General features: G+C 32.9%; 2 protein-coding genes across 2 annotated transcripts; both read left to right on the forward strand.

The window, feature by feature from the left end:
• Positions 1-830: 830 nt before the first annotated feature.
• Positions 831-3869, forward strand: LOC18047199 (membrin-11). The gene is made up of 4 exons (XM_006443420.2): positions 831-1297; positions 1762-1882; positions 1992-2141; positions 3164-3869. Exons 1-4 carry the CDS (start codon positions 1044-1046, stop codon positions 3323-3325), a joined length of 687 nt encoding a protein of 228 aa, XP_006443483.1. The 5' UTR covers positions 831-1043; the 3' UTR covers positions 3326-3869.
• Positions 3870-7639: 3770 nt separating this feature from the next.
• On the forward strand, positions 7640-10518 carry LOC18047200 (plant cysteine oxidase 1). The gene is made up of 5 exons (XM_006443422.2): positions 7640-8145; positions 9328-9449; positions 9587-9743; positions 9905-10108; positions 10220-10518. The coding sequence occupies exons 1-5, from the start codon at positions 7914-7916 to the stop codon at positions 10345-10347; spliced, it is 843 nt and encodes a 280-aa protein (XP_006443485.1). The 5' UTR covers positions 7640-7913; the 3' UTR covers positions 10348-10518.
• The last annotated feature ends 248 nt before the right edge of the window (positions 10519-10766 follow it).

The raw sequence follows: 10766 nt of genomic DNA on the forward strand, positions 1-10766 counted from the left end.
TAATTTTAATTATATAAATTAATAATAATTATTATTATTCTTAATCATGTGAATCATGATTTTTTTGTTAATTTTAATTATGTAAACTAAAAATTATTGATAAGAGCAGCATAATTGAAACAATATTATTAAAAATATAGTACAAAATTGATATTTTTTAGAATAAATTATTTATTTTGCTATTACTTATTAATATTAAATAAATATAATAATATTAAAATTAAATAAATATAATAATATTATATTTAAATAAGTCTAATATTATTATTTTTAATAAATGAAATATTATTAAATATTATAATGATATTATTAAAATAAATATGATATTTTTATTTTTAAATAAATGTGATATTATTTTTATTTTTATCAATATAATTATATTATATTCAATAAGGAAATGATAAAAAGAAAGAAGTGGGAGTAGATTTCTACTTTTTATTCAAAAACAAAAATGAGACCCACAGAGTAGAAGCCTAACTCTCCTCCTTAGATGAGTACTAAAACGTTTAAGTAGGAGAAATTCATATTTTTGACTCCCACTCTACAAAGTAAACATAATAATAATATCATAATAACATTTGATAATTCTATATATTTGTGACGTCATATCTCATCAATTGATTAATAAAATTAAATGGTGATTATTTATGAAAGAACAAAATTAATTCATGTGAGTTATGGTTAATAAATAAATAAAATATAAAATGTTAAATTTTGACTATAAACTAATTTCAATATCTAATAATTTAAAAGCTCAATAGAGCTATGATAAAAACTAAAGGGAGGATTCTTAATCCGATCCGGGATCTTAATCAGTTCAGGACCGATCCACTTCCAGCTATTACGCGTCAAACATCCATTTGACGATTGACGTGTCACGCCATCTCACTGTCCTCACAAGAAAACCCGTTACCTTCAAAATGCTCCAAACCCATCAACGCCGAATTCAAATCAAGCCCCAAGACCAAATACAAAGCAAAAACAAATAAACAAACGTCTGTTCATTCAGTCTGAAAAAATCAAAAGAAGTAAAAGGATTGGCGATGGCGATGGCGGTTGAAGGAGGAGGGACATTATCGGAGATATATCAAAGTGCGAAGAAGTTGCTGTTGAGAGCGAGAGACGGAGTTGAGAAACTGGAGAGACTGGAGAGCTCGACGTCGACTGGGGGATACGATTCGCCGGAGCTCTCCTTCGCTGTCAAGAAAGATATTTCTCAGATCCAGTCACTCTGCGTCGAGATGGATCGCCTATGGCGCTCCATCGCCGACAAGTCTCAGCGCGATCTCTGGAAGAGGTACCTATTCATTTACTGTTTTGCCACGTGGCACCGAATCAACCTTGTGTCGTGTCCTAATTGCTCTACGCCAGTTCGGTTGCAATTCTGTGCATGAACCGCAATTTTTATACTGAATATTACATTATTGATTTTGTCTGAGCGACAAGGCATGCTTCCACGTTTACTTGTTGCTTAGTTTTATTGTTTTGCCTTCTATGTTAACAGTCTATATAAGTTTTATATGTGTTACAGGCATGTGTATATATGGAAGTACATTAATAGCTGTTCATGCTGTTGCTTGCTTGAGGTCGTTGGTATATTTGCATTTGGAACTAAATGTGCTTGGTGTGGGTTCGCTATGTGTGTGTGTGTGTGTGTGTTTGTTTGCGTTTGATGTTAAATGGAATTACCTTCTATCGAGTCAGTGCCGCAATTTGATTGCTTGGTTTTTCAGAGGTGTGTTTTTATGTTATGTCATGCAGAAAAGTTGAACAAGTAGCAGAAGAGGCTGAATCATTGAAAGAGAGTCTCGATAAGTACTTTTTAAGAAATCAGAGACGGATAAATGAAGCTAGAGAGAGGGCGGAATTGCTTGGAAGAGCTGTATGTTTATTCAGTTTTCGTTAGAAGTTTTGAACGGATTCTGTAGTGTTTTTCTTGTCTGGAAACGAGAATTAGCTTTCCAATCTGATGAATTTCTTTTATGTTATAGAATGGAGAGTCGTCTCATATTTTGAGAATTTTTGACGAGGAGGCGCAAGCAATGCAGTCAGTACGCAATTCATCGAGGATGTTGCAAGAATCGTTTGCAACTGGGACAGCCATTCTTGCCAAATATGCAGAACAAAGGGAGCATCTAAAGGTATTGACACTTAAGCTCCTTGTTTACATGCACAGTGCACACTAGAAATTTTTGCCAAGCTCACTCAAACTGTGTGCAAACAAAGTTCACTAAACAGGGTCAAATGAGAAATTTACATTCTTGTCATGGTTGTATTCTTAACATGATTAAATATTTAAATGAGAACAATGTTAGATCCTCAAAGCAATTATCTTTAATATTGATTTATACTACTGCTATAGAAATTATAAGTGTTTGCAGCACCTGCACAAATGGCTGCAGAGAATTTAGTCTGTCTATGGTAATAATTTTAAAAGCTGGTAACTCCAAATATTCAACAGTGGCTGACAAAAACAATCCTCAAGTTTTAAAGTAAAAGCAAACTTTGCTTTGAAATAATCAGTGACAACAATGACGTGAAAGTGTCACCAACTGTTTATATATAATATCTCCAATATTCCAGAATTTAGTTTCATAATGGCTGGCAAAGACTTGGTTTTTTTAAGGTTTAAAGTAAAAACGATCTCTGCTTTGAAATGTTCAGTGGCAACAGTGATGTAAAATGATCAGCAACTGTTCATATCTAGTATCTCCAATGTTTAGAATTTTGTTTAAAAGATCCGTTCCATCCATAAAAAAATTTCATTCTGAATAAGCAACTCAAGATTACACTTCGCAAGAACACACCATCTACCATTTCTCACAAATTTAAATGTCACAACCTATGATCCATTACCAATTGTGAGAAACGGCAGATTATTTGTTCTAATGAAGTGTAATTTGAGTTGCTTATTTAAAATGAAATTCTTTTATGGGTAGAAGGGAACTTCTAAACGAAGTTCTAGGAATCAAATTAGCTGTTTAGATTTGAATAGTTGGTGATGCTTTGATGTCACTGTTGCCACTGATTCTTCTCGAAAAGAAACAGATTTTTAAATGGTATTATAGAGGTCACAGAAAAAAAATAGTCATGCTATCATTGATAGCACTTGCCACTGATGTTGATAATGAGTTTAACTGATTAACTTCCATCTTTGGTTCAGAAAGCACAAAGGAAAGCTCTGGATGTTCTCAACACTGTGGGTCTGTCCAATTCAGTATTGAGGCTCATTGAGAGGAGGAACCGTGTCGATACATGGATCAAATACGTAGGAATGGTTTCTACAGTGGTCATCTTATATTTCTTCTGGAGGTGGACTAGGTGATCCGATCTTCATACTTAGCCACGCATAGATCATTAATCCGCATACTTTGGAATGATTAAGTTTTGTTCTTGATATTTGCCCCATAAGAGGGTTAATGAGGATGTACAAGGCATTCTTTGATGAGAGACTATCCTCTTATGAGGATGTATAAAGCATTCTTTGTTAAGAGACTAACTCGTATAGGACGGACTCCCAAAGAAGGTTCTTTGCAATTCTTGAACATTTAGAGCGAAGTTGACGAAACGTGCTAGTTGTTTTTGTATTTTGGCAAAAGGGGAATTACAGAGTTCGAAGATTCTAAGAAATGCGCCAATTTTGTTTTGTTGTCAGAACGCAAAAACGGCCTGATTGTGGACGGTTAAATCCGGAATTATGTAGTGGATTTGCAGTTATTGAAGGGCATGCTTGGGAAAATAATATGGTCAAATAAAATCAAGAACAATTATATTGTATCTGCTGTTTATGCGTCCGTACTTGAAGGTGTCCACGTGGCTGGTGTGTGTTTGTTAAACCAGTAAAATTAAGTAGTGCGAAGTTCTGATCGCCGCTCATTGATTGTTTTTTTTTTTAACTTTAAATAAACTATGAGAAAAGGCTTTGAATGAGTCGCAGATAAATTAAAGTTTTTTTTTTCTTCTTCTAAATTTATATCCAATGGTTCGGCACATGTTATTTTCTTTATTTTTAGTGCACACGGTAAACTATTGATAGTATTTGGTGTAAACTCACTTTCAAATCGATGCTTCACGAAAAGTCCAAATGACGCGCTATGAAAGTAATATAGATAACTAGGATAAGTGGAAATGATAAACGAATAAAATGAAGTAAAAAGAATTTTTCATTTTTAAGGGTTACAAAATAAGAATAGTTAATTACTTAATTAGTTGACTTGCTAAAAATTTTTCATGCAAACAAATGGTCTGGACTGGAATCCGTTTAAATGGATAGGAAGAAAATTAGAGTGTCGTAAAAGTACTGGAGTTTCAAATCCCCTCACGTAGTCACAAGGATTAGAAGAAAATTGAATTGTTAGGCAAAATGAAAAAAAAGAAAAAAGCTTAACATTTTTATTTTCTAAAAAAATGTTTTTCTTAGTTGTTTTGTTTTTTAATTTTAAATATATTTAAAATTTTGAAATTAATAAATGACTTTGAAAACTTGAGTGTGCTCGAGCCTCGAGATCTACTCAAATTCTTTTACATTATTACATTATGAAAAATTGTATGATGTCGTGATTAAACTATTGTATCAATACTATGATAAACATAAATTTTAGAAATTATATATAAGACTAGTAAGTGAAATGTAAAATAAATTAATTAATATAAGAGTGGTAAATAATGTTTTAAAATTATAAACAAAACAAACACTTATAAAAATAACATAAAAATTATAAATCAACATTAAATTTTAATGTAAAAATAGTTTATTTATTTAATTTATTCAAGCAAAGAAAAACTTTACTCATCAATTGAAAACAAAAATTTTGTATTGAAAACAATGGGAATAAGTTTTATTAATTGATTTAACCATGAATTTTATATTCATGTCAGGATATTTATAAACTGTTTTTTTTTTTCATTTTCTATCATAGTATTTGTTTACTATACAAGTTGATTAAGTAAACTTATTATTATTATTAGTATTATTATTATTATTTATGTGGATCAAGCCAAAACAAAATAAAAATACATTTGAATATTACTAGACATATATGGAATATTAATACAATTGAATCTAACTTTCAGTTTTATACATAATTCATCTAGTTTCAAATTTTACTTCTTATACTAAAAGATCATTTGAGGTTGCTATCGAGGAGGTTTAAAATGATGCAAAATCACTTATATCACAAATAAAATATGAAAAAAAATTTCTAAAATTTGATTTTGAGAGTAAGTTTTATCCTTAATAAAATTCCACATATATTATCACGTCTATTACATAACCACAGAATTATCATTATTTGATTTAGAAATAAAAATAGTAAATATATAATGTAATCATTATTATAGTGAGTTTTTATTTATTTTTTCAATAACTCTTATAATATTTACTTATTTTACATTCATTTACAACTCTTCTATTTTACTTTTATAATTTATATGTTATTTTACACTTAATGTTGATGTACAAGTTTTATATCACATTTGTAAACAAGTTTTACTTTATATTTACATGTATTATGTTTTATTTACTTAATTCATGTTTTATTTTATACTTAATGTTGATTTACAAGTTTTATATTATATTGATATAAGTTTTTATTTTATTTACTAATGATATATCAACTTACCACTGTTAATTTACTTATTTTACCTTCAATTTGCAAGTCTTGTGTTTCATTTACATAATTTATTATGTTTTATTTTACGTTTAATGTTGATTTACAAGTTTTATGTTAAATTTACACCTCTTATATTTTATTTACACAATTTATGTTCAATTATAGTATATTATAGAATGACTCATTTGACATTACAATACAAAATTATAAACATAAATAGATGTATCAAAAAGTCTTGTCGAAAAATGAATCCACCTTAATACGGACCTGTCTCATTGTTTTATAATTAAAGTTGCACACTCTTACAATGAACTTGAAGAAATTGAATTCTCAACATCAATAATGAGGTGTCTATTACTAATAATAGTTTATAAAAAAAATAAAAAAAATAAAGAAATATGATTAAATTGATCAATGTAATTTTATTAAAAAAAAGAAGCATTTTTATTACAAAAGCAATCTCAAAATATATATTTTTTGTAGTTACAAAAAATCATGACCTAGTGGCGACCTAGTGGCGACCTGGTGGGCGTATATACAAAAATCATAATATTTTTATACTGATTACATAAATTCGGTGATCACAGACCACAGTAAAACCCTGAAACCGCCCAACGGGGTTCTTTACCAGAGGAAAAAAGGGAGGAAAGAAAATGACTTTTTAATATAACGGCACGGGTTTAAGCCAAAAACGGTGGAATCAAATCATTGACACGTTCGTGCGATGCCTTCACTCCTCAGGCAAACCAGACTCCCGCATGTGAATGCCACGTGAACGTAGCTTCTTCACATAATTTTTACCCCAATGTCCAAATTACCCCTTATCTTTTACTCCTTTTTTTTTCTTTTTAACTTTGCCCGATTTTGAAGTCTATTACGTATTGCGGACTGCTGCCCTCGCTTGACGTGTTTTTTCTCCTTTTTTTTTTTTTTCCCTCTCCAAACTATTCTTTTCAATTTTAACTAAATAATTTTTTTTTTTATTACGAACATCAACTTAAAATTTAGGTTAGTTAGACACTTCCCCACTTCATCCTTAAAGTCAAGTATTCATATCTATCTGTCTATGGTGAATAATTTTTTTTATTTTTTAAACTACGAACAAGTTATCTTTTTTTTTTTTCTTTTCCAATATCACTATTTATCCACTTTTAGTTTAATTCTTTCTGCCTAAGATGATCAATTTAAATTAAAAATGGGATTTTGAAATTATTTACTAAAAATCATGATTGTTCTTTTGACGTATTTGAATAAAGTTTATTTGGAAAAATTAATGTAAAAAAAAAAAATGTTGGAAGATTACGACAATGGAAATGTAGTCTCTGGTGAAATGCTCTGATTCAATCAATCATCAGCAAATGCGGTTCGCACGTTGGCAATGGAACTCGTGATAGCACAACCGTGAAATGTCCTTCATTTGGGAGTCCACGTTAATCACATGTGGGTCCATCTTGAGTGCTTTTGTGCTTTACAATTAAAATAGACAGACAGGCTGATGACCTGACAATTTCGAGCCTGATAAAGCCCCTTCATCAACTTGATCAGAAGGACAGGACAGCTATTAATAGAAAAAAGCAGCAGACTAGTACTAATCGAGAAGTCAAACAGATAAAAACTAAAACTAAATAATCTAATCTCCTCCTAATTCACTAAATTATTTTATTTCTATTGGTATAATTAATTAATTGATTGATTAATCAAACATGCCTTCACAATTAAATAGTTTCAACAGTGTAAGTTGAACCACGTGTCAAGCAAAAGCAACCATCATTTATTATAATTTTTTTTTATTTTTTTCGAAAAAGGAAAAATCAAAAAACAAGGCAAGTTGATGCCAACAGGATCTGATCCGGAAGGGTAACCGAGTCATTTCGCCGTCATGCATGCCTCAATCCGGATTGCCTGCCCGCCCCCACGTTGGAAAACCAGGGACGCATCGATAAGCAGTTTCAACACCCAAAACACAAACTTGGGGGCGGGAATTGCAAAACGAAATAACAGCTTTTGCTTTTGCTTTAATTTTTTTCCGTTTGTTTTCTTAAAAAGAAAGAAAAAAAAAAATACTCCCAGTTCCACAATAGAGCCCCTGGTTTTGCCTATTTCTTTAATCCTTTTACGCAGACTCATGATAAATATCTCCATCTATCAGTCAGTCCATACGGTTTCCTTTCATCACCAACCCCACCAACGAAAACAAAAAAAACAAAACAAACCCCCTCTTCAGAAATATAATTATAATTTTCTTTTTCTATTGAATTAAGCTTGTTGGGTATAATTTGCTAATTAATCAAAGATCGATCTATGACGACGGAAGCGGTCAGCAAGGTTGGATATGCGCATAGTAAGGTTGCTATGAAGAAGAAGAGCGGTTATCGAGGTCGATGCAGGAGAAGAAATCACGACAGATATGCACCCGATAATAAAACGGTGCCGATGGCGCTGCAGCGTCTGTTTCTTTCTTGCAAAGACGTCTTCAGAGGCCCTGGAACCGTTCCCGCTCCTTCTCATGTCCAAATGTTGTGCTCTATTCTTGGTAAGTGTTTTTTTTCTTACACTTCATCATTTCTGGTCCAATTTTCTTGTTTTTCATTTGGCCGCTGCACTCGCATGACGTGTATGTTGTGAAATCTGAACCCATCATCATCCTTCATCCATGCACATATATATTATCAGTCATGAGAAATTTTGAATCAGCCATTAAAAAAAGAAAAAAAAAAAGAAAAGGAAAGATTCAATATTATCAAATCAATACCATTTTGTTTCATGAGATGATCTATGAAAGATGGGAAAGGAGCACTGCTCCTTATTTCATTTCCTGTCACGTCTGTGTTTCAATCAATTGTAATAATACATATAGCCACGTAAAAAGCAAGGGGCAATACTCTTTACAGCACGAAAACCTTCTCAAAAAAGGGGCTTTACTTTATTGGCAGTAATGAATTGTTTTGAGCAATTCAATTCATCAGTGCACTTATCATGTTTACGTAGTTTGTCAATTTGGTTCCAGTTTTTGGTTCTTTTTATTGGATTCAGTGCCGAAATGTCATGTGTGTTCATAGGACGTACTGGGAAAAGGATTAGAAATCTGTACTGAATTTTTTTAAATTTTGGGGGGGGGTTTTTTTTTGGGGTGGATGGGGTTATGGATCTAAGTGGATGGTACCAATTTTCAAAAATGTAGTTTAATTAACTTTCCAGTTGAAATTACAAAACCAAACCATCCGAAATGGATTCTTCGAGAAAAGGTGGGTTCAGAAAACAAAGTGGTTGCTTCTAGGTGAATCCAGATTTTTTTCACGCGGACACATGGTACCTTTTGGTTGATTACCCAGCCACAGTGTTGCTTGAGGGGACAAAAATATCATATTTGTTTTTTTTTTTTTTTCCAAATTCCTTTTTAATTCGTAACTCAATCTCATGGGATCCTACTCAGCAGCCATTGTGATTATTTTTTTTACCTGACGACGCAAAAATCTTTGCATTAGAAAGGATACATAAGCACATTTGCCTACTGTTGCTACGTGTACATGTGCAATGGTTTGGTTGCAAAACTGGAAGCATTGGCACATTATATATATGTGTGTTTTTTTTTTTTTAATATGTATAAATGCATGGATCATGACACTTGGCTAAGTTAAAATTTCCATTTTCTCGTTATCATAAAGATTGCCAGTGACTCAAACAAGCTTTTCTTTTTAAATTTATGATGCTACAGATGAAATGAAGCCAGAGGATGTTGGGCTTAGCAGTAAGTTACAGTTACTTAGTGCCAAAGATGCAATGAAAGGGACGCCAATTGTCACATCCACTACAATATACAAATGCCAGAACTTTTCGGTAAAGACATAAGCTATTCATATTGGGCTAAATTAAATTCTTTTATTATCGTATACTAATTTGTAAACCATACTAATTAATAGTGCAAATTTGATTTAGAACTTGATAGATTACCTTTTGGATTCTCTTTTGTGCAGTTGTGTCTTTTCTTTCTTCCTCCAACTGCTGTGATCCCCTTGCACAACCATCCGGGAATGACTGTTTTTAGCAAGCTTTTGCTCGGGACAATGCACATAAAATCGTACGATTGGGTCGATCCTGTTGACGCAAACGATTCTGCAGCCCCCACAAAACGTGAGTACCGCTTACCTTATACATATATGTCCATGTATAATGCACACACGAACACACACACACACACACTCACATATCAAAACAACACGATAACTTGAATGTGCTAGCTCGGACTAGGATGATCATTTGTGACTGAAAGTGATGATTTAATTAATTTGCAGCGCGATTGGCGAAGTTGATAGCCGACAGTGATTTCACAGCACCTTGCAACACTTCTGTGCTATATCCAACAACAGGAGGCAATATCCATGAATTCACAGCCATTACGACATGTGCCGTGCTCGATGTGCTTGGACCTCCCTACTCTAAGGACGATGGTCGGGACTGCTCATATTACAAGGAGTTGCCACTTCCCGCGGTTCCAAGTAAGCGAAACAAAACCACTTGTTACTGATTAAAAACAACCTCGTTTAAACCTCCTCGAGTAGCGCTTTCAGAGGTCTTACCAATTAAACCCACCGATTTTGTTAATGCAGATGGAGAGAATCAGGAGGCAAAAGAGGATGATGGTGGTGAGAGTTGTAGGTGGTTGGAAGAGATTGGGGTGCCAGAGAACTCACACATGGATGAAATTGAGTACTTGGGACCGCAGATAATTGAGTAGTAGCTGTAACTAGCTTCAGCCCACAGTCGCGTGATAAAAAAAAATTTCAACGCATTATCTTCTTTTGTTTCATAGCTAGTCAATGGTTTTGTATTTATATATACACATATATTACGTTGTTTCCTGACCTGAGTTTTCACTATGTTAATAGCAAAATTTCATTTCTTTTTCTTTTTTCTCTTTAATCCCGGTATCTTCTTTAATAACTTGATTACTTGAGTACACTGTACCATTGAAATCATGGTTCATGCCATAGTTCCCTTAGAGGAAGGTCCAAACCCGGCTTAGGAGAAATGGAGGTTTGGGCTGTCGAGGGCCTTGGTGTTGCTATGTTCCCAAGAGATGTTTACTTGGGCTGTCGAGCGCGCCGAGAAGTGCTTAATATTACATCAATGGGCCGGGCTTGTAACCGACTACTA

Source organism: Citrus clementina, unplaced genomic scaffold (assembly GCF_000493195.1).
Source record: "Citrus clementina cultivar Clemenules unplaced genomic scaffold, Citrus_clementina_v1.0 scaffold_3, whole genome shotgun sequence".
NCBI classification, from domain to species: Eukaryota; Viridiplantae; Streptophyta; class Magnoliopsida; order Sapindales; family Rutaceae; genus Citrus; species Citrus x clementina.